The sequence below is a fragment of the Gasterosteus aculeatus genome, chromosome 20, assembly GCF_964276395.1.
Source record: "Gasterosteus aculeatus chromosome 20, fGasAcu3.hap1.1, whole genome shotgun sequence".
Taxonomy (NCBI): domain Eukaryota; kingdom Metazoa; phylum Chordata; class Actinopteri; order Perciformes; family Gasterosteidae; genus Gasterosteus; species Gasterosteus aculeatus.
Window position 1 is genome coordinate 2,887,725 of NC_135707.1, and position 23,227 is coordinate 2,910,951.

The window sequence follows — 23,227 nt, forward strand, 5'->3', positions numbered from 1 at the left end:
ATAAACGGCAACACGCAACTATCAGCACTTTTGTTACATTTGAGGTTTCTACATGGCCCATTAGAAATAAATACAACTCCTTTTTGTCTGGAATTGTCTTAAATGAAAAGGATCGGCGTGGTAATGGTGTCTTAAATCGTCATCAAATATCGGCCGTCAAATGACAAGATCCGCTACCTCGATCGGGGATCAAAGTATAGCTCACCCAAAATAACCCCAGAATAAACCGGAATACTCTCACGTCCGTCTGATAAATATGTCGGCTAATGTCTCGTTAAACACAGAAGACCTTTTCACACAACTGTCCAAACATGTGACTTGTCTTTGTGGTGTGACACTGTGTATTTTCCCCACAACCCCTTCATTATGAAGTCTAATTATACCCTGTGAGGCGTGGTCCTGGTCCGACTGCGAGCAACAAACGACCGGATAGAGGTTCGATTCAAAGGGGGAGGTGGACAAACGGCTCGATGACTCCCTCGCGCTTTCTTCCTCTGAAAAGAGAAGTTAGCTGCCTCATGTGACAGCCGTCCATCGTCCACTGAGTGTGTCTGCAGTATTAGAAAAGGCTAAATCAAGGCGGGTAAATAAGCTTCACATTAGCACTCAATTGAAGACCGTTTTGGTTTTACAAGAGTCTCTGGTGATGCTGAGAATCCCACCCAGGGGTGCGTCTCCTGTGTGGCTCGGGCGCCGGGAAGTAAAAGGCAACGTTTGGACGTCCAACAAAGTAAAAGGCCACGCAAATGTAACATCCATTAATGTTTGGTTATTCGATTGTTAATACTAATGCATCAGGGTCTTAAGTTATAGTCGCTTGAGGTGGAGCTGAACACTAACAGTTTGCACTTAGGAAGGTTCCTCCACAGCCAACCTACGAGTTATTTTTAAGAGATGCACCTAAATAATCCCATCGGGCGAACTTCTTGCTCGTGCATTTTTCAACTGGGCTGGCCGGGTGTCTCGCTGCAGACGAGGACCAACCATGGTCAGGGGAGACATACCAAAGCCCTGAGCTCAGCCCAAGTGCAGCCGCCTTGCAACATGTCAGCAGTGTTATTTTTACAGGGTCGTATTAGAAAACCAAACGGACCTGCATCTGCCCCACAAGGGCATTCCTTCACTCCCGACCCTGAACAAACCCACCGAGCTCTCGTCCCCCTGCTCTCGCATCAGCTTCGCTGCAAGGCCCCCGATCTGCAAAGTAGCATTTACCCCCGTCGTGGCTCGACCAGGCATTTAACTTGTAGCGATAAAGACTCCCATGTACTAAACAGCGAGGAGCCAAATAAGTCAGAAAGCAGACATTTGACCCGTAAATCCCGGCTGCGGTGTGTGATAAACACGCTTGGTGGTTGAGCGGCCCAGTCCGGCCTTGGGCTGAAACCTTCACAGGAATCGGGGTCATTAGCCATCAGACTGATAAACACGGCGGGTACATAATGTGGAAACACTGATCCCATTCATTGGTCTAATCACCCGCAAAGCATTCTGCATGCCGGGCAAATCTCACACATATAAAACAAATTCCTGGCGGTTGGTAAGGGGATAGTGAGCAGCCGTGGGGGGAAAATGTCTGTTTAGTGGAATATCCCTCTGGCTTCTTCTCACGTCCACAAAGAGTTTGGGAGTCTGAGTGAGATTAGGGGACTGGTGCCATTGGGGCTTTGTCCTTATCTACCCACAACCCAAAATATCATGTCAGGAAATGGATAGTCTTTTCTCCCGGTGTAGAGTGATGACCCCCCTCTTCGTCCAAGTTCCTGCACAGACTTTTTTTCCCCCTCAAAATGAAAAAAATCTGTAATTCGGTGTGTTGGTCTGGACCGGAATCAAAGCGAGGGCCTGAAACCCCAACGGAAACATGTAATAAACGTCCTCGTTGGAAAAACATAAACTTATTACCAATTAGTGTTAACTGTGAGCTCTGGCAAATGCAGGCCCTCATTATAATGACCTAAATAATTTGGTGTCTGAACAGTGCAGGCCAGACCTATGAAGTCAGCAGCGCTGTCATGACCCAACTGTTCTAAGGCTTTCCTGTGTCAAGTCTGGCTCGTATACAACTTCTGAATGAGAGAAAAATGTGCATCGCTTTTCTACTGTACAGAAACTCTACAAAAATACTACAAGTTAAGATCCTGCATTGGAAACTTTACTTGATTTGAAGTGTCATTGCATCAGAACAGCCTCTTTGCATGTAACATAGCAATAGTAGTGGTTGAATTATACATAGTAAATATAACCATGGCCCTCACACACTATGTGTAAAGTAAGAAATACAGCTTTACCCTGTGAAATGTGTGTTGTGGGTATACAGTAGCATAAAATGGAAACAATTAGGTAAAGTACAAATGTTTGAATACTGTATGTAGTTCTTGGTTTCTGTTCGCGACATCGTGGAGCAGTTTAAATGTATGCAACAGCACCACCTACTGTTTGTGACGCGCCTCTGCAAACACGAAGAGCGAATTTTAATACACCTTTTTTTTTTTCTTCAACAGAAATGAGTATATTCTTTTCTGTTTCACTTTTCAAATGCGATGTGATAATTAATTAATTTATATATCCGTCAACCATCCGCCATGAATTACGTTTCCCATGATTCTTTCACCGCGACCAGAGTCGCGAATCTGCGGCAAGGAAACAACGCGCAGTGAACCGGACCGGAAGCCACATGTTCAGCCAGCAGCAACAAGAAGCTTCCAGCGTCCGCACAGCTTAGAAAAGCCCCACGTCGGACTTCGACTCAACAGTTCTGTTTCGTTACGGGTTCACGACTTTTTTTTTTCAGAATGTCATCGTTCAGGAAAGCGTTGAAATCCAAACAGAGAAACCACCATGAAAGATCTCAGGTGAGCATTTCAGCCTCCTGGCGGCTAGCTTGTTAGCATGCTAGCCACGTTGGAAATGTCTAATATACGGTTAATAAAATGAAACGCACAGAAAGTCCATCGCTTATATTAAATGTTTCATTTTTGTTCCACCAGCCTGAATTCAGGAAACATTTGGGATTGCTGGAGAAGAAGAAAGACTACAAACTCCGCGCAGAGTGAGTTGAATGTGCTTTAAGAGACATGTTTTACGTTTCCAGACATCTGATCGGACCATTTAATGTCCTAACACGTCCAAGTGTACTGAATAACGTTATATCTTTTGTGTGTTTCTGAAGTGATTACCACAAGAAACAGAACACCATTGCTGCTCTGCAAAAGAAAGCAATGGAGAAGAACCCAGATGAGTTTTACCACAAGATGATCAACTCTAAGCTGGAGGTAAGAGCAGCAAAGCGCCACCCCGTGTGACCCCTCATCCGGGGGTCTCTTCTGACTGACATGTGTACGTCTCGTTTTGTGGCATGTTGTCAGGATGGAGTTCACGTAATAAAAAAAACCCAGGAGGAAGTTGAGGTGACAGAGGAGCAGAAGAAAGTGATGAGGACGCAGGATATTAAATATGTGGAGATGAAGAGAGTTGCAGAGGGTGCGGTAAGTTTATTCCCACACACACACACACACACACACACACACACACACACACACTTGTACATATAAATCCTCCCAAAAGGGGGCTTCTGTCGTCGCTCCCTGTAAGTCTTTGTGTGTCATCGTCTTTCAGAAAATTCAGAAGATGAAAGGAGTGCTCCATCTTCTGGATGCAGAAAGCAAACAAAAAAACAAGCATACGTTTTTCGTGGATTCCAATGCGGAAGGTAAACCTGCATGTACAGTAGTTATCCGTGCATGTGAATGGATACCCTCGTCTCTGGGCTTCTTATCGGGTTCCTACAGAAGCCGAAACATTTCAACGACATGTTTTTCCCGTGTCTCCTCAGTGCAGTCATTTGACCTGGCGACCCACCTGAACACGGCTCCGGAGCTGGTGGACAGAAAGTTCAACAGACCCACTCTGAAAACCCTGGAGACCCAGAGCATCCGGGGAGCTGTACAGGCTCAACATGTGAAGGTCCGTGTTGACAATGCGTCGAGGGCAGCTTCGTTTTGCCGTGAGCCCGCCCCGAACCAATGGAGTACATGCTGCACGCCCACTCGTGTTTTCCCCTCCTCTCTGTCTGTAGAAGTTGACCAAGCAGAGAAACAACCAGTATAAGATCCTTTCCCAGCGGATTGACCGAGAAAGGAAGCTGCTGGTAATCAGCCAGAAGATTCAGACCCGCAAGGACCTACAGGTGCGGAGCAGGAGATCGTCTTCGCCGTCTTCTCATTTTGTTGTCGTCTGTCAATGACTGTCTTAACTTTTCTTTCCTCTGTGCACCAGGATAAGTACAATAAAGTGAAGGTAAAAAAGGAGACGCCAAATTCTGCAGCTATCTACAAGTTTGAGGTCAAGAGGAAGCGCTGAGAGTCAAAGTCAGCGCAAGAAATCACCATCTTTCCCAATGACCGAATGGACTTCTGGATCACAACATTATCGGCATTCCCTCCAATGTTGCTGCTGACGTTTTGTACATATTTGACAACTTAGTCTCGTTTGAATAAATATCAGAACAAAGTATACATGTGACCGCTTGACTTCCATCAGCATTGTGGCAGTAGATCGTATTCTGTTTTGTACCAGTAGGGGGCATCGGTGTTCTTTATCACATTATTTGAGGGGTGAGATATGTTGGGGAGGGGGCTTGTTAAACAGGAACATATACAGAGAGAAATCCCTTAGCATGACTTCACCTTTTAGACTTTTTTTTTTTGTTTGATCGTGGTTGTGATTTCACTGACGTTCTTGGTCTTTGCCTGTGTCACATACAGCTTTCTAGTTAAGTACAAGTTGGAAAAAGGGCATAAAACGTGTCATAACTTCAGCTGTAATGTTACATTTTAAAGGCTTCTCCGACGAAGCCAAAGAAATGCATCATCTTTCCTGCCAAAATCAACTCTGGCATCCCTCCGTGTCCCCCGGCTCATCACGGCCACATTAGTCACATTCAGGTTCGTCGTCTCGTTTATCGGATGTCGATGACATTTATTAGACTAGTCTCTGATTAAAGACACTGAACCAATGAAAATGCCACAACAATCGACTAGTTAAAGCCGGGGGGGGGGGGGGGGGGGGGGGTTCACTGCACTCACCCAGAACGTGTCTAGCTTTACTGCTTCAGTTTGATGGTTATTTACTTGGTGCGTGGGACACTTGTAGGTCCGGCGTCTTGCTGTGAAGCGGAGCCACGGCCTCAGCTCAAGCCTTCAGGCCGTCTTGGGGACCTCATGCGCAGGCTTTGGCTTTGGCATCGGACCCCTTTCCCACGTCGCAGCAGGCTCCACCCGGCTGCAGCTAACACAAATCACCTACAGTTTAGGTGTCGGTTTTATTAACTCGAATCGTTAATAACGGTATCGTCAATTCTTGCTCATTAGCTCACTTCAATCAAAATGACCCATTATTCATTTTATCTGCAGCTGTGCTTTATGCAGAAAGTACCTCTGGTGAACGGCTCCCGTGAGAGACTAATGTTAGAGCTGCACCTGTTTCTTCAGCTTATTCTTGTTATCTTGATGTGATACCGCCTGCGATTTGCCACAGGTCATGTGATATTATATTATTAATCAACTAAATCATTGCCCATACTCCTCTGCCTTTGTCGACTTGTCATTAAAAAGAAAAAAAAGCAACGGTGTCACTAATTGCATCTAAGACGGCTCTGCTACGTCCAGGTGTCCCAGAGAGCCGTGACACGCGAGCCAGCATGCGCGACACCGCAGCTAGAAATCGAAGGCGCTTAAATGGATTTAAATCGTCACTAATTGAATTATTTACCCCGGCGCTTACTGTGACACGTAAAAACAAAAGGCGTCCCACGATAAGGCCTGCGAGAGCTGTCGTTTGTCACGTCTCCTTCGCATCTTTTAGACTTCGAAATTAGACTTCGCAAGGGAAGCGTGTGCGAGGGCCACGGTGGAGCGGTTACAGCTCAGACGGCCTCAATGTGGAAAGATCCCCGGTTTACCACCGGCGACGTCTCCTGCCATCGGTCCAACCGATTGAGTCGAGCCACCCTGACGCACGCTGCGGCCGCGCCGTCAGCCTCCGTTGATCCCGACCTGGATGTGCACGTGTGTGCTAACAAACTGTACGTGTGGTTCTCCTCCGGGCCTACAGTGTGAAATAGACTGAGGAGCCTGGCGGCGAGCAGCAGATCACGGTGACCCGGCTTTGATTGATCACTGTGGCGGCGGCAGCTTCATGAACGGGGCCCATCCATCAGCCTCCCCTGGGGGCCAGAAGGGACGGACGGAGGGAGGGAGCCGGGCGGAAATGTCACCACGCCCCGGTGAGAGGTGGAACGGCTGGAGGAGGAAGACCGAAGGCCTTGGCCCCCGACACTGCTGACCAGAGCAAAGGCTCCTCATTTAACACTCAGCAGTTTCCTTAATTGCACTATAAATGTTGGGTAAACGTGAACATAGCGTCCATGTACATTTGCTGCGCGCGAAGACACCAACACGAGCACACAAAAGGCCCGTCACAGTCCTCCCAGTGTACCCAGCAAGAAAAACTGATTGACTTCCCTTCCACGCCTGCCCTCCCACTCCCCCCTTGCCCTCCGCTACTGCGTCACGCCGCCGAGAGCGCCTGCGTGCATCGGGAGCCTCGGGCCCCCCCCCCGGCGGGGTTCGAGGGTTTCGTCGACGAGAGCCCAGGGGTCAAAACACTGTGTGCGCAGTTCCGGGACCCCTCTCCGGGGCTGCGCGACCCGAAGCACAGACGGGCCCCTGTTCCTCCTCAAGCTCTCCTTTCATTCCCCCCACCCCAGCAACGGGACTCTTCCGCCGGGATGCGGCGGCAGGGCCCAGGGGTTGGGCGCAAGTAGGCGACCTTCTGATTTTAAAGATATAGGCGGGCATTTCTGGTGTTGTCCAAAGCCTCATAACTCATTTTACGGCTGTCACAGGCCATCCTGTCCCCCCCACACAAAGGCATCTCTTGGGTTAGTGACCCTGGAGGTTTGCTAACGAACAGTCTTTTTTGGGGGGGAATTGGGGTGGTCACACAGCCGGAGGGTATGACGTTGACCCTGGAAAGTAGGAACTGAGAGTAAAAGTGTAGCCTGGTTAAGAAAGGGTGCGATACAATGGATCTTTGTTTAGTGATCACATGTATTATGGGACTTTTATTTGCCGTTAGTGCTGTGGTTAACATTTTAGATCAACTCTGCATCGGTCATACTGAAGTAAAACCTTTAGACATTTCTCCTTCTTTTCTTCTATTTTGTTAAATCTACATTTGATTCATTGTTTGCCTCACATTTCCCATATGGTAAATTCACTCAAATAACAAACATGTGTTCTCTCATTTAACACAAGTACGACCCCCGTACAGTAAAAGTGAACGATACTTCATCCTCTGAAGAAACGTCCCCATGAGAGCGGCTGAAAGTGAGTAGAGTGACATTTGAAAATACGATATTGTTTTATTTTATTGCGGGTTGCAGCTGAAATCTCCGAGATGAAAAAAACAAACACCTGATCAAATAAGAACAAAAACTGTCCACTGTGACATTGGTGAACCGAACCTTTTTGTGGTCACATTTTCTTTGTTATTACAGAACAAACGCTATCAACTCCCCACCCGGGTTTTAACCTGGCACTTGATCCTTAGCGAGTGCTTTACCTCCACCCTCATCATTCACCCACACAGCTCCGCCCGGCTCCAGAAGAGCACCCAGCCAAGGTTAAGGATGGTTAAGGACAATACTAATCGATCCCCCCAATTACGGAGAGCTGGAGAGCGCGAGGTGGGGAGAAGAGAGAGGTAGCCTGGGGTTTGAGTGTCGGGAGGGTGTCTCACAATGCGAGGGGTGGAGGGGGGGATGAGAGGTAGTCTTTATCTTCAGATCCCGCTCCCCTTTAACTTGGAGCTGGGTGTCATGGGGCTTTTGAAGTAGTGGATAGAGAGGAGGGACAGAGGGGAGAGGGAGGGGGGGGGGGAGATTCAGCATCTCCCTCCATGCCAGGGGGAAGACGTCTGAAGGAAAATCTTTACAGTCTTGACAGTGTCCCTGACGTGTGCGTTTTTGTGTGAGTATCTTAGCATGTTTGTGCGTGTGTGTGTGCCTGAGCTGAATGTCTGCCTCATGCAGTGAGGTGGGGATCACAGAGCCCCCTTTTTTTTAAAAATTGCTGCTAATGAGCGCTGGCTGGCGAGAGGTACTCGAATTGATTAAATTTGCATGGGAGCCTAAATCATGACGGGGGCCCTCATACTCGTGCCCCTCTAACCCCCACCTCTAGGTGCACGCACACACACACGTATACACAGCACCCCTGGTGCCCCTCCCCACCTCCACATCAGACCTACAGGGGGTATCTCTCTGCAGGAGAGGACAGACCAGGGGGAGGATGTGTGTGTGTGTGTGTGTGTGTGTGTGTGTGGTGTTGAAGGGGGCGTGGAGGGCACCCATCTGCCCCGGTATTACTGTCAGTCCATCATTCAGGGGAATGCCAGGCGCGCGCCTCGGGGACGTGTTCATTACGCTTTAACTACCGGATCTGTCCTTGTCTCGCAGCCTCCCTGTGTCATTGTCTGCCTGAGATTGTGTGCGAGTGTGTATATTTATGCATGTGTCTGCTCGCATCACAATTGAACGCACCCAGTTCTAGTGTATGTTGGAGGAGGGGGGGGGGGGCAAAAACACTCACAACACAAACAAACAAACAAACAAACGCACGCACGCACACACCGGACTCTGTGTTTGGGTTTGATACTTGTGTTGATCTTGAAAACTACTCATCAGTGTCCTCCCTTTATAAGCTCCTTTACACTTCATAAGAATATTATCATACTCTTCAGTTAAAGTGCCATCACATCCTACCATCACATCCTACCATCACATCCTACCACCACATCCTACCACCACATCCTACCATCACATCCTACCATCACATCCTACCATCACATCCTACCACCACATCCTACCATCACATCCTACCATCACATCCTACCACCACATCCTACCATCACATCCTACAATTGTGTCCTACCATTGTGTCCTACCATCGAGTTCTACCACCACGTCCTACCACCACATCCTACCATCACATCCTACAATTGTGTCCTACCATTGTGTCCTACCATCGAGTTCTACCACCACGTCCTACCACCGCGTCCTACCACCACATCCTACCATCACATCCTACCACCACATCCTACCATTGTGTCCTACCACCACGTCCTACCATCACATCCTACCATCACATCCTACCATCACATCCTACCACCACATCCTACCACCACATCCTACCATCACATCCTACCATCACATCCTACCATCACATCCTACCACCACATCCTACCATCACATCCTACCATCACACCCTACCATCACATCCTACCATCACATCCTACCACCACATCCTACCATCACATCCTACAATTGTGTCCTACCATTGTGTCCTACCATCGAGTTCTACCACCACGTCCTACCACCACATCCTACCATCACATCCTACAATTGTGTCCTACCATTGTGTCCTACCATCGAGTTCTACCACCACGTCCTACCACCACATCCTACCATCACATCCTACAATTGTGTCCTACCATTGTGTCCTACCATCGAGTTCTACCACCACGTCCTACCACCGCGTCCTACCACCACATCCTACCATCACATCCTACCACCACATCCTACCATTGTGTCCTACCACCACGTCCTACCATCACATCCTACCATCACATCCTACCACCACATCCCACCATCACATCCTACCACCACATCCTACCATTGTGTCTTACCACCGCGTCCTACCACCACATCCCACCATCACATCCTACCACCACATCCTACCATTGTGTCTTACCACCGCGTCCTACCACCACGTCCTACCATCACATCCTACCATCACATCCTACCATCACATCCTACCATTGTGTCCTACCACCACGTCCTACCATCACATCCTACCATCACATCCTACCATCACATCCTACCACCACATCCCACCATCACATCCTACCACCACATCCTACCATTGTGTCTTACCACCGCGTCCTACCACCACGTCCTACCATCACATCCTACCATCACATCCTACCATTGTGTCCTACCACCACGTCCTACCATCACATCCTACCATCACATCCTACCATCACATCCTACCATCACATCTTACCATCGGGTTCTACCATCACGTTCTACCACCACGTCCTACTATCACTTCCTACCATTATGTCCCACCATCATGTTCTACTATCACTTCCTACCAGCACATCCTACCATCATATCCTGCCATCAATTCCTATCATCAAGTTCTACCATAACGCCCTACAATGACGTCCTACCATTAAGTCCAACCATCATGTCTTACCGCCTATCATCTAGTCCTACCATGCACTTTTTTGTCTCTTTAGTCTTGTTGGTGTGTTGCCTCACTAATAGTTACTTCTCTAATGGCAATTGCGTGGCGATGCATGAAGACAGCTGCTTTAGTGTGCCTCATATCTGCTCAACAGCAATGTGATAGAATGAGTGTGCACGCCCTTGTGTGTGTGTGTGTGTGTGTGTGTGCGTGCCGGTGGGGGACAGTTCATGTGCGTGGTTAGCCCGGGTGATTGCAGTAATCAGATGGGGGTGTTAATCAGAGTTTGTTCGTCAGTGGCCTGATGAGGGGCGATGAGGGCCGCTGATTGTAATGCGATGCTTCAGTCGGTCTCTCTGACTACGACAGAGACAAAGCAAGGGAATCATTATCCCCCCCCCCCCCCTCACACACACACACTTTTGAAACACCACAGACTGTAAAGTGTAAACAAACAAGGAAAGCACGACACTTTTACGGGCCCTGAAGTGGGCCAGTGAGAAGATGCAGACTCAATTATTAGATGCAGTCTCTCCTGTTAATTGAAAGGATCTTTTTCATTCCACTGGACGAGATGTCAAGCGATGAGTCGTATATCACTATTTAGGTGTCAGTGTCACCCCTGTTGAATAAGAAGAGTCGGGGGAAGGGATGCGTTGGGGTTAGAGGGGAGGAAAGAAGTAGTGGGGAGAAAGGTTGGGGGTGGGGAGCTGTACGTGACCCTGTGCTTTATAGTGCTGTCTTGTCACTAGCAGACTTGCATCAGATCGTTTTTTTTTTCTCCTCCTTTTCTTTTCTTTTTGCAAGGGGGGCCCATCGCTGGCGCTATTACAGCTGCTTCATCAGCCAAGTCCCTACAAGGGCTGATACAAATTAATTAACCTAATTAGGGGCTGCGATTGCGGGTGTGATTATAGGGGGCTGGGAGGGGAGGGAGGGATGGCTCATGGTGGTGGGGGTGCGCTGGCAGCCAGGGCCCAGGCGATGATGAGCCGGGAGGTGTGGGAGCACTGCCAAGATGCTCTGCATGGCTAATGAGGCGAGCTAGCTAGCTTCAGCCTTCCCTCCCCTTCCTCTTTTCAATCCACCACCTTCTATTTACATTTTCTCCTCCTTTTTCTCCTCCTCTTCTTGTTCCTATATTTCACCTCTGTTACGCTTCAATTTCCTCCTCCTCTGCTGAAGTGAAATTTAATGTTGCCGCATGTGTTAATCATGCAATTCACAGGAAATACATCAGGAGTTGTCCTGAAACTTCTGATGTATTTCATGCGAATTGCATGTGTTGTTGACATTATCTTTCCGCTGGTTTGTCCTGCCGCTTATATTTTGATGACTGACTTTGGCCACAGGGACGGACTTATGCACCTGTGGCAGAACAGTTCGTTGGACCACAGGGGCGTGGGTGTCCCAGGTGACCTTTGACTTCTCTCAGATGTGTCCATTGGCCACCAAATTCTGTATCAAGTTGCACTGCATGCATTCTGTTGTCTTTTCCAAGTAGAGCTTGAAGCCATGCACCAATCTCATCCAACTTTTCTCTAAATCTTGGTTCACCGCTGATATTCAAGGCCTTCAAAGCTAACAGCTTGCAGCATTTCTGACTGTTTCCATAAGTGAGGTAGTAGTGGTAGAACCCACATTCCTCTACAAGGCCTGTACCTCTGTCTTCTGTTGATGTCCTGTATCACACTGCATAGGGTGCAGTGCAGCATTTCCGATTGTTCACTTTAACTGCACTCCACACAAGGAACAGAAATACCCTCTCACGCAGTGTCACACGCACATACAAGCTCACACAATATCTCATCCTATCGTATGCACAACCAATCGCGGCTCAACGCACAGATGTACGCTCAAACTCTCTCTCTCTCTCTCTCTCTCTCTGCCTCCCTCTCTTGCACGGCCGCACTCCAGAGGAGCAATATTCAAATCTTCTATTTGTATTGGAAACAGAACAAAGATATTCTTCAGACCGAAGCAAAATGTGTTTTCTTGCCGGCATCAGCAGTTCTAATGTTTCTAATTAGTTGTAGAAAAAGACGAGCGAATGGAAGGGGTTAGGTATCAGTAAATGCATTTTTAAAAGAAAGAATTAAGAGAAAATAAACGCCAGAAATACTTTGTTTTGGGGCTTCTACCTTTCAGAAAGTGCTGGAACTCGTGCCGGCGCTGTTCACTGATTGCAATGTGACCTCGTAATATTTTTGCTCTGTCTCTACCACACTAAGCATGCAGTGGATTGTGCCTTTTGATTTCCAAGATTGTGCCTTCAGCTGCACCCCCCCCCCGTCTCTCTCTCCTTTCTCTTCTTCTTGCTCCCCCTCCCTCTCACGTCCTGTTTCTGCCTCGGTATCAGGGATGTGATTAGGTAGCCACTCGCAGTCATTGATAGGGAGGTGTTCATATCGCCGCTCCGATCTGGAGCCTCATTCTGTTTTCCTCTCCCAAGGATTTTGCATTGTAGATTCCTGCAAGGCTCCTCTTCACATGTTGAAAATACCAGTATAAGACCTGCATTGCAACTAGCACTATTAATGTGTCATCTCATAGAGACGACCACACACTGATTCATCATGCATTGCTCCTCAGCTCTGTGGAGCATTTTAGAATCTTGTTTATGTGCATTGTTTTGGTTTAACAGCAAAAGAACATACGGTTTTGGTCGACTCTCACACTTACTTATCTGCTTTTAAGAAAATAAAGCCAACAACTTAATACCGACATGGTTAGCAACTAGCTGGTAAATGTTGGGGCCAAATAATTGCCTGTCAATTCCATCTAGATCCTCTTGCGCATAGAAACTGAAATTTTCCAGCAACGGTGAAAAGTCTTTTGTTTGGAATTAATAGAAGAATAATTAGCATGAATAGCTGCAGCCACACGACTGAACATTCCCCTTCCACACAATGTTATGTTGTTTCTTTTTGTCTTAATGAGGAGTTACAAATGTGGATGTAACTCAACTCTTATGTACTTAGATCATTTAAAATCCTGCGATCGATGCGAAGCATTTGCATTCAATATGCATCAAACGGCGAGAGAGGCGTCGCAAGACGGCTGCTGCCGACGTTGAGAAGCGTGTGTTTGTGCGCACGTGTGTAATTGAGGCACGCGGGCCTGAGCGATTACTCGGGCCTTTGAGAAGTCCCCGTCTCTTGGCTCCGGTATACTCTCGCCTCGCTGATAAGCGTGAGCCCTGTCAGAGGGAAGGTAAATACCGCACTTAGGGATTCCTCTCTCATTTTGTAGTCACATTTACGCTTTAATTAAAGCCAGCGAGAGAGACCGGGCGGGGGGGCGGGGGGGCGGGGGAGGGAGCGATAGCCCCGCGAAGAAGCCGATGCTATCTGTGTCCAGGAAAGTAGAACCACTGGGAGATGCGGGGCCGATATCTGGCCTCCGTCCGGCGCGCGCGCGCGTTGCGCGAAAGACACAACAACACGTGCGATTTAGGAACGCGTGCGTGTGCACATGCGTGTTCTGTCAAAATGTTTGTTTGTGCGTGCGCGAGACGCTTCGCGTGGCTCTCCCAGCTAAACAGCTGTAGCGAGGCTGCTATCAGATATTTATAAGCGGCTCATGAATATGGATGGGCGGTGTGATGGGACTGATGTTTGTCCTCTAAGAGGGGATGAAAGGAGAATGTGCTCCCTTCCCTGAGCAGAGCCAGTCAGGGCCGCTCACGGAGCAGGGGATGGAAGCTGCGGATGGGGAGTAAATCGGGGAGGTGCAGGGGGCCGGTGGTTCGGGAGCGATGGTTAAATATCATGAAATGTGATTTGGATACTCAAGGCAAAGCGTTTCCCTCGTGGATTTCTAAATGAAAAAAAACAACAACTTGTAGTTTAGTATTAACACTCTCATCAGTATGACCGGGGGTTATTTCCACCGCCCTCCCACATTTGCCATACAAGATGTGTATTACTTTTTGAATTCTGAAATATTTGCATACAAGATAATAATAAAAAGCTTGTCCCACTGCAAATAAATAATAACTGAACACTTTGCATGTTCTGTTCTTTCTGACTATGTGGGTGTGATATGTAGCATGTACAGTTACATCTGCATCCTAAACCCGCTTTTCACTAATTCTCTCATTTCTGACCACAATCGTCTGCTGACGGCCAAATGTAAATTCCTTTGTCGTTGCCACAGTGAATAACGAATGCCCTTGTCCACGGCGGTCACGCTGATCCCCATCAGCAAGCAGTTGGTCAGGGACATGCATAACCGACCTGAGTGTCCACGGTAGAGGTCCCCGCATTGAGAGACGGGATCAGAGGACGGCGGGAACGGGGGACGGGGGGGGGCAAGCGGCAGTGCTGCACTACAATGTACCTTTTAATGCTAATCACCGAGTCATCTATCAGGGCTAACACATGGGCGCTAAGCAACCTGTACATGCATTAGACCGCCCCAATTATCATAATGGGTTGGTGGTTTTAATTTGGCTAATAGGCTGGCACGACCTTGCCCGTTCACTCAGCAGGTAGATGTACCAACCCAATGTGAAAAGGACATTTTAAGAGACTAAATGACCATTAGGGGCATTTAGCCGTTTCGGGTCCAAAGTTACGCATCTAAATACGGCAAATGAATAGATGACAAACAGCAACATTAGGGGCCAAAAGACAGTAATTTGAGGGGAGAAAGGCTGAAATAGTGAAGTATGCAAAATAGAATTGATATAATTGTTGGTTTTGTACAAAATGGAATATGGCTGTTTGATGGGGCGGCTGCTTGACCAAGCAGCCCTCTCGCTGTTTGAATGCACTGGTTCAAAGTGGCCTGTGTGCATGGACGGGAAGTGCGTCAGTGTGGACGCAATGTGGCACCGGGAGGGAGAGAAGGGGCAGAATCTGAAAAATGCGCCTCCGCAAAGCCCCGAGGGGTTAACATTTTGGTTTTCTCTGTGTCTTTGTGGCAGTGGACAAATGATCCCAGGAGTTGGACAATAATGTTTTTATGAGCCTCTAAATGTTGAGCTCAACGAGGAGGTCACCGTGGGAGTGCAATGGCCAACACGTGGCCGGGCTTGATCCCCGGCAGCCTCGCGGTTGGTCAGGGGGCGAGAGGTGAGGCGAGGAGGTGGGAGGAGAGCAGGGGACTCGCCCCTCTGGGTTTCTCCAACAAGCCGGCGCTTTGTTCTTATGGGACACAAGAGCCCCTCAGAGCACAAAGTACCTTGATGACCAAACTGTGCCGAGCCAGGCCGGACCCGGGTCTCGTAAACTGGCCCAGAGAGATAATGTTTCCCTGTGGCTGATCTGTGCCTGGGTGCCCACGCCCTGGCATCTGGGGGACAATAAGCCCTTCCTGCTCCACACAAAAATCCTTTTCTTGGTCTCTCTGGTGACACGTCAGACTGTTACTGTCCGAAGCTCCCGTGTGTGTGTGTGTCTGTGTGTGAGAGAGGTTGTGTGTGTCAGAGCGGAGAGATTTATCTGTTTGTTAAGCCGGGATAAAGGACTTCACTGTAGTCTGGCTGTCCACTTCACTGTCACTACACTGAAAGAAGGAGACGGGAGCTGTGCAGCTATGGAAGCAAAGTGTATAAAACAGAACTTGAAGGTGTACTTCAAGATATTCACTCTCCTCTAACCACTAACAAAGATCGCGCAAGTGAGACATTTATAGTTATGTATGGGAGAGGTTTCCGCTAATGAGTCGCGTCCTCCCCACCACGTTTGGTTTAGCTGTTGTAAATTGATGTTGACAGAATACTGTAAAGACTTTTATTTTGAAGTTTGAGTTTGACAAACAAATTCAAAGACGTAAACAGCCTTTGAGTCTTTAAATGCGTTTGACGAAGCATTGACTTCTCAGATTGGCCGAACAGATGTTTAATAGGACGGGGCTGGAAGAGACATCATGTCTCTCCTCTGTCTCATTGTCCCGATACTTGGATTGCTAAATAGATGGACCTTTGGTGAGCGATGGCATGTGTGTGTGTGTGTGTGTCCCTCCGAGGCCCCCGGCTTCATGGTCCCCCGAGTGAAGCCGCATGTCTGCTGTTGAAAAGGGCCGCTGCACCAGACAGCTGATCAATAGATCAATCATAACATTTCCACTTCAAATCAATTACCCCGGGACTTCCTATCAATCTTTGTTCCTTTGTTCCAACAGAGCGCGCTTCACCCTCTGAGAATAATCTGAATCAATCGGCTCTTTTTTTTCCTCATATTTGCTGCTAAACAGCACTTTCAAAGGTGCGATGAACAATTTGCGTCCCCGTGAAACACAACGAAAATGACGGCGACGTTTTTGCAGAGGGGGAACGATTCAAATGCAAAAGAGAAAAAAGAGCGTGAGCGTGGAGAGTAATGAAGAGGGCACATTGTTTCCCGTCTGCACGCATGAGCTCGTCTTTTCCGACCGAGTTGAATTCCAGCGATTCATATGACTGGAGTGCGTAGGCCAGGCCTCCAACGCGTTTCCCCGTCACCATCACAACAGCCGCCATTCATGAGGCTCCGCTGCTTTGGGGACATCTGCACCACAACTGCAGCCGTCTCAGAGACACACACAAACACACACACACACACACACACACACACACACACTGGCACAAATACACGTACACGCACACTAAACCTCTGAAGCTAAATGCCAACGCGGAGAATCAGAAGGGCATCAGAGATGGCCGTTGTCCGCGCACGCCCATGTGTGGGTTTGCGTGAATGAGACCCATGGGTGGGGAGGGCTCTGATACCACGGGGGGGAGGGCGAGGGGAGGGTTGGCGGGGGAGGCACATTGCTTGGCCCGCTCGGGTGTGTCACGATGCTTGGCAGCCTGAGCGGTTGACCAAACCCCAAGGTTTTTTTTTTTTTGTCAATAGCGACCTCCTGGCATTCCACGCGGGCTCGTTGGGCCACAGGGACGTGGGTGTCCCAGGTGACCTTTGAGCCTATTGACTTCTCTCAGATGCGTCCATTGTGCCACCAAATTCTGTATCAATCAAACATCTAAATGGAGCATGGACATCGTTGGGCTCCTTTACGAAGCAAAGGCACGATACAAAGCGTCCGAACTGAAAATGAGTCTGATGAGTTCTGTCATATTTAACGACACGCATGACAATAAATGAAGTCAAACGCCGCCGATGTATTTGCAAATCACCAAATTGTGCCCCAATGAAGTAAAGTAGTCCATGAAGTTCCCATTCATGATATTGCCGTGCTGGCTCTCCTGCTGGTATTTCACACCATTGGCTGCTGAGCACAAGCACAGAGGATTGTTGGATAAACATCCAACGCTGAGTAGGAGCGCCAAGCATCACTGTTATTCTTACTGCTTAACGCCATGCACTGGCATTGTTGTTCTGCAGCAATCAACACATACATATGTTATAAAGCTGAGAGGCAGTAGCACAATAGGAGCTATTGTAACGCCCAACTCAGATCCGCACAAAGGCCCCCACCAGTCCAGATCGTAGCCGACACTCGCTTTGCTCTGGTTCTTGGACCTGAGATGACTGAGTTTTCTGTAGCTGAACGTGCACAATAACGTGGTTGGAAGTTACCTGCCATTTCTTCTGATCTTATTTGGAGCCATCTGTTGAGCGTTTTGCCCATTTTTGTGAATGGCGAAGGCTGATGGATGGCGAGAAGGGTGCGAAGAGGTGACGGGACACTTGGTAGCGACTGCAGCGGTGTTCCAGATCGTCCATATGTGTGCTTCGGCGTCTTTGTGCGTTTTAAGGGCAAACGTCGATGCCTGTGTCAGGGGGTGAGTGATAACCGTGGTCTTTTCAGCACTGCGGGCGGGTCAGACCGGCGTGATGGATGGCGAGCAGTCTGCCCCCCCCCCCCCCCCCCCCCCTTCTTCACCGCCTCTCTCCAGCCCAGTGTCTGGAGATCTGGGCTGGGGAGGGAGGGCTGTAGGGGCGCCGCTGCTGGGCGGTTGAGGGTGAACACGCCAAAGGTTGTCTGCACTCAACAAAAAAAAAGAAGAAAAAAGCTTATTCACTGGCTTTTTCTAGGCTAAACTGCATTAAAAAGAACAATTGCTACTAGTTAAATCACTTGGGGTTCTGAATGGAGCTGTCAGTGATTCAACAAGCACCTGGAATTGCACTCAGTTTTGACATTGACATTTAGCAGATAAAAACAGCTTCAAATTTGTATGGAGAGGTGTTTTTCTTCTGCCCAGAACCTGCAGTGGCACAAGTCTTCAGCATGTCCACGTGTGAAGAACAAACTAGTACTTGAGAGTAAAGGGGCTTACTTTAAAGAAAAAAAAAAAAAGAATATTTTACCTTCAACAGCTTCATATTACTTATTTTTCATGGATGAATTTGCTTTTGAGCCAATTGCGAGACCAAAACGGTCCCTCGTTGTTTATACTGTAATCTACAGAAAGCTTAGCGATGTTCAGCCTGAGCTGCATGAAGAAAATTGAGTACATCCTTTCATCCAAATTCCTTTTTTTTAACTTTCCATTTCACTTTTTAAAAATTCTACACAAACCCCCCCCCCCCACCTTCCCCCGTCTTCTTCATCGTGTCTTCTCCTCTTTCCCTTCATCTCTTTCCTTCTCCCTTTTCCCTCTGGTCCTCACCTGCCTCCCGTTCAGTTCTCCTCTTCCTCCCTCCCTCACCCACACACACACACACACACACACACGCACGCACACAATACGCATCTACTACACACATCTCAGCGGCCGTTCGTCTTTCTGCTCTGGCGGAGGTGCCGGTGGATCTGACACTGCCATCCTTTTCTGACTGAGGTTGGATTTCCATGGCCGGGCCTGTATTTTCCCTCCTGTGTTTGCGGACTCTGTGGACACTGTGGTCTGCTGCTTCGGGCCCAGGCAGGCAAACAGAGGGACAGACAGCAACCGGCACCCTGGAGACGAGCTACAGTAACCTGCCTCGTGTCTCTTCTCAATCTTCAAACGCGGGTGGGGGAGGTGGGGGTGGGGGGGGGCAGAGAGAGGGAGGGCGAAGCAACAACGGCTGATGTAAAAGAGCACGGGCCTTCACACACCCAGGCTCTCTAATTGACGGCTGCAGGGAGTCGGGGAGAGACAGTGCCAGGCCCTGCTTAGCGTGCAGACAGCTTTAACAAATGCATGTTTATAATCTCAATCATTCACCCTCATGACGTAGATGCTGCCATTCCCGTCCCGTCCAGTATTCACACCTCATACTTCTGCAGACACGTGCGGAATTTGTCTCTCAGGCATATGCGCTCATACGCGGGCACAAGTACAGAGAGAAAGGCCCAATTTGCCGCTTTGTCGCTGGTTTTGTAATGGCGAACCGAAGGCCTAGGGCCACTATTTAATTGCTTGGGCCATGTGCACCAAAGAGGTGCCACAGCAATTAATCCCCTCGGTGGCGGAGCGTCCTGTCCCGCTGCCGCACCCCCTGGTAGAGTTGTCCCGCGGGGAAGAGGTGAGTGGTGTTGGAGTGGGTGGAGAAGCACATGGGAACCCACCACCAACAATGGGTACCAATCCATAGACTGTGCTTCGCTTTGTCACCATCACCCCCCCCTCAGCATCAATGGATCACCTTTTATCCGTGCGTGCGAGATACGCAGCTGCATCAATCACGTCTGAACTAGAGTTGAATGTTCAGGCTTTACAACAAAGATCATATGAATCCCCATCATTACATCACTGTGTAGAAGCAGTCTGTCAAATGCACAGGAGGAAAAAATAGAATATCTGCTTCTCATATTTTCTCACTGAATTGGATGAGAAAATGCATCCAAACTTTCGATTTCGAGTCTATTAGATTCATTAAATAGCAAAATTGTGCTTGTATGCGAGTGCAAATAAAGTTGTGCTTATTTCAGAACTTGCATACGGTTGTGAATAATCACAAAAAACAGACTTCCGTCTGACTACACATCCTTCGGGGGGTTATGAAGGTTCAGGATTTGAGGAAAGTGATGGATTCCACTGCCCGTTTCTTCTCCCGCCCACGGGTCAGGGACCAACAAAAGGACCTGTCACCTCTACCTATCATCCCCTTATCCCCAGGCTTGACGGGGACTGGGGAGGGCAACCTAACCAGTCTGACCACTGCAGGGAGAGCAGCAGGTGGACCGACAGGCCGACCGACCGAGAGGCAGATCGGAGGGAAAGAGACAGAGCGGATTGGAGACAATTGTTTATTTTGCCCCTCCACATAGGTTGGAGACTGGAGGGGGGGGGGTTTGGAGAGGAGGAGGGCCGTGGGTGGATACGGCATCTGGCTGACATGCCGTGTACTGAGGCGATGAGGCGCCTCCAGCCCGGGAGGAGGTGAGGGGGGAGTTCGTATGAGGCCAACACAGATAGGCAAATAGATAGACAGTGACAACAATAGCCTCCTGTAGCCCACAGACATCCACCGTTTCAACCCGTGAACCTCCCCTCGCCCTCACAACTTTTCTCATCCTTATTCCTTCAGTATCAAAACACGAACCGCCACGTACGGTGGGGCCTGACCTTTTGTCTTATTTGAAAACCAAAGGGGTGCCGCTGCCGTGGGGGCTGGATGGAGAAAGCAGGCTTAGTGGGGGTGTCTGGGTGTTAATCCGTGGGACCGTCGATGATCTTTGACCCGCGGGGGGGCACGGGGTTGGGCTCTGCCGAAGTGTGTCTGTCGTAGTCAGGCCTTCCCCTCTGCTCCTCAGGCAGGCCGGACCCTCCACAGCCCTCCTCCCGGTAATGATTTATGGGGCAGGGTGCGATCGACACACGCTCAGCCCCGGGGATGACCCTAAATGGTGGTTTTGACATCACTGAGAGACGGGGTTAAAGGTGATCAATAACAAGCCACTGGAGGAGGAGTGGCAGAAGGACAGAGCGGGGAGGAAGAGACGGCAGATGAGGAGGAGGAGGGAGGCAGCTCTTTTTAATTGGCCTCTGCTCATTACTCGGGTCTTTGTAGACCATAGCCTCTTTTGTTCGCCGCCCCGGCCTCCAGCTCCGGGGCACATATGTGTTGGGGTTTTAGGTCTTTTCGCTCAATTCTTCTTGAGCTGACCTCAAAATGTGCTGCTCTCCAAAGAGCGGTTTGAAGTCTGACCTGAAAGCGGCTCAGAGTAGAACCGGAAGAATCCTACTTTCATTCAAGTGCAGTATCACTTCTATGCATGAACAAAACTCCATGACGAGGGCTCCTGCCAATTCTTACTCTACCTCTTTTTATCCTGGCCTTGATCTTCTCTTCTGTTTTCTGTACTTCTCTTATTCGCCATGTGTTTTCTGAGCAGCACAATAAACACAAACAGTTCCCTCTTCTACTGACGGTGGCACCAAGATAACAAACCTCTGCCCAGCTGATCGGAGGCTGCCGATGCTGACGGACTTGGGGGGTCGGTAGAGAACTTGGATGTGGCCGTTGTTCGTGTAATGTGGCTTCAATGAAGAAAAATGAACCAACCGATCTTCCATTCTGCAACGAACGGAGAACAAGCCGACTTTGCGTGTGCGCAAACCCGCTTCACTTAACATACTGTAAATATTGCTGCAGGTATGAAACATCACCACATTCAATTCCTGTGAATGTCCAGATCACGCGTCCGCTCGTGCCCCGGCGCCGCGTGCTCCCCCGTCTCTTGATGTCTAACTTAATGTGCAAGCGGTGTGTGTGCATGCCAGCTCAGTGTGGGCGGAGATGCCTTGTGAGCAACACCCTCCTCCCACTTCTATGACACACACGCAGCGGCGGTTTTGGAGTATCTCTCAGAAGTGAGCTGATTAGGCCTAAGACTGGGGACCGCTCTGCCTAATCACGTCGCCGCATCCAAATCATCTGTGTACATTTGTAATTACACAGTGGCACGCGGTGTCCTTGAGCACAGCGGCAGGTCTCCGTTTCGTCTCTGCGCTGTGTCTTTGCCATTTACTTGCCTTGCCCTCCCCCTCCAGCCCCACCCGCCCTCCGTCTCCTCTCTCCTCCATCCTTATTTATTTGTTTCCATCAGCCTTATCTTTGCTGTTGTTGTTTTTTTTTTCCTGGGCAACAAACAGCACTCCCAACAATCTTCCTCCTTTGAACTCAGGGCGAAGCCGAACCGCCGGGACGGTGGGATCCCACCTTTTGATGATCCGTTTAATGTCCAGCTCCAATCTGCGGGGGGGGGGTGGTTCACCGTGTGATATCCATTCCGGCATGCATAACACGAAGGATCAGTCATGGGTAAACGACCGCGGCAGACAATGTTGCTTGGGTTGGGGTTGCAGGGCGCGCGCACACAAGCAGCGTTGAGCTGAGCTGCGACTTCCTCAGTCGCTGTTTATTCCTCGATTGTCGAGGGCAGACAGCTGCTCTGCCCATACGTCCGTCCGTGAGCGGCCTTGTTTTGTGTTTTTTTTTTTCTCTTTCTGAATACCCTTGATGGAGGAAGGCCATGGCGGTGCGCTCCAGGGTCACATGACCTTCCTGGTCTGTATTGGTTTGTCTCTCTTCTGCAAGGTCTCATGCTTTCTCTTATACTCTCGGCACCGAAGCTTGTTATCGCAGTCGAGCGGCGTCGCCGCGCCTTTGCTGCAGTTGACAAAAGCTTAACTCGAAGGTGAAGAGAGGGCGACAACCTTTTAACATGCCAATGGCACGCCGTCTTGGCCGCAACAATTAACTTTGCAACCTTGTGCAGTTGTTTAAAAAGCACGTGTGTTATCCTCAATACGTTTCCTTGGGGCTATTTGCAACCTTTTGTCAGACACCCTCCAAAATGAAAGCAGCTTGTGCAGCACAGATGATTGCGTTCATCTTACCTTCCCTCGTTTGCTCTTGTCACCTGTTAAGCTTGTCACATCCATTGTTTAATACCAACCAGCTCACTGAATCAGTATAGTAATTGCTGCTGCCGAATGCCTCTAAAGTATGACTCTCTTCACGTTGTGTGCCACCAACAGCCACATCTATGCGCTGCTGCCTGCAGGCAAGTTCCTGAGATATTAGCTC

The 23,227-nt window shown here is 49.1% G+C and overlaps 1 protein-coding gene across 1 annotated transcript; it reads left to right on the forward strand.

Moving 5' to 3' along the window:
- The first annotated feature begins 2,451 nt into the window (after positions 1-2,451).
- On the forward strand, positions 2,452-4,515 carry utp11 (UTP11 small subunit processome component). Its single transcript, XM_040166258.2, has 8 exons — positions 2,452-2,855; positions 2,991-3,052; positions 3,173-3,275; positions 3,369-3,488; positions 3,619-3,712; positions 3,836-3,966; positions 4,079-4,189; positions 4,279-4,515. Exons 1-8 carry the CDS (start codon positions 2,796-2,798, stop codon positions 4,360-4,362), a joined length of 765 nt encoding a protein of 254 aa, XP_040022192.1. The 5' UTR covers positions 2,452-2,795; the 3' UTR covers positions 4,363-4,515.
- The last annotated feature ends 18,712 nt before the right edge of the window (positions 4,516-23,227 follow it).

What these genes read in the sequence shown, in the direction of transcription:
- utp11 (XM_040166258.2), top strand. Translation starts at nt 2,796, where the DNA reads ATGTCATCGTTCAGGAAAGCGTTGAAATCCAAACAGAGAAACCACCAT. An exon ending in AGAGAGTTGCAGAGGGTGCG is followed by an intron (nt 3,489 to 3,618) that starts GTAAGTTTATTC and finishes ATCGTCTTTCAG; the next exon opens with AAAATTCAGAAGATGAAAGG. An exon ending in CGTGGATTCCAATGCGGAAG is followed by an intron (nt 3,713 to 3,835) that starts GTAAACCTGCAT and finishes GTGTCTCCTCAG; the next exon opens with TGCAGTCATTTGACCTGGCG.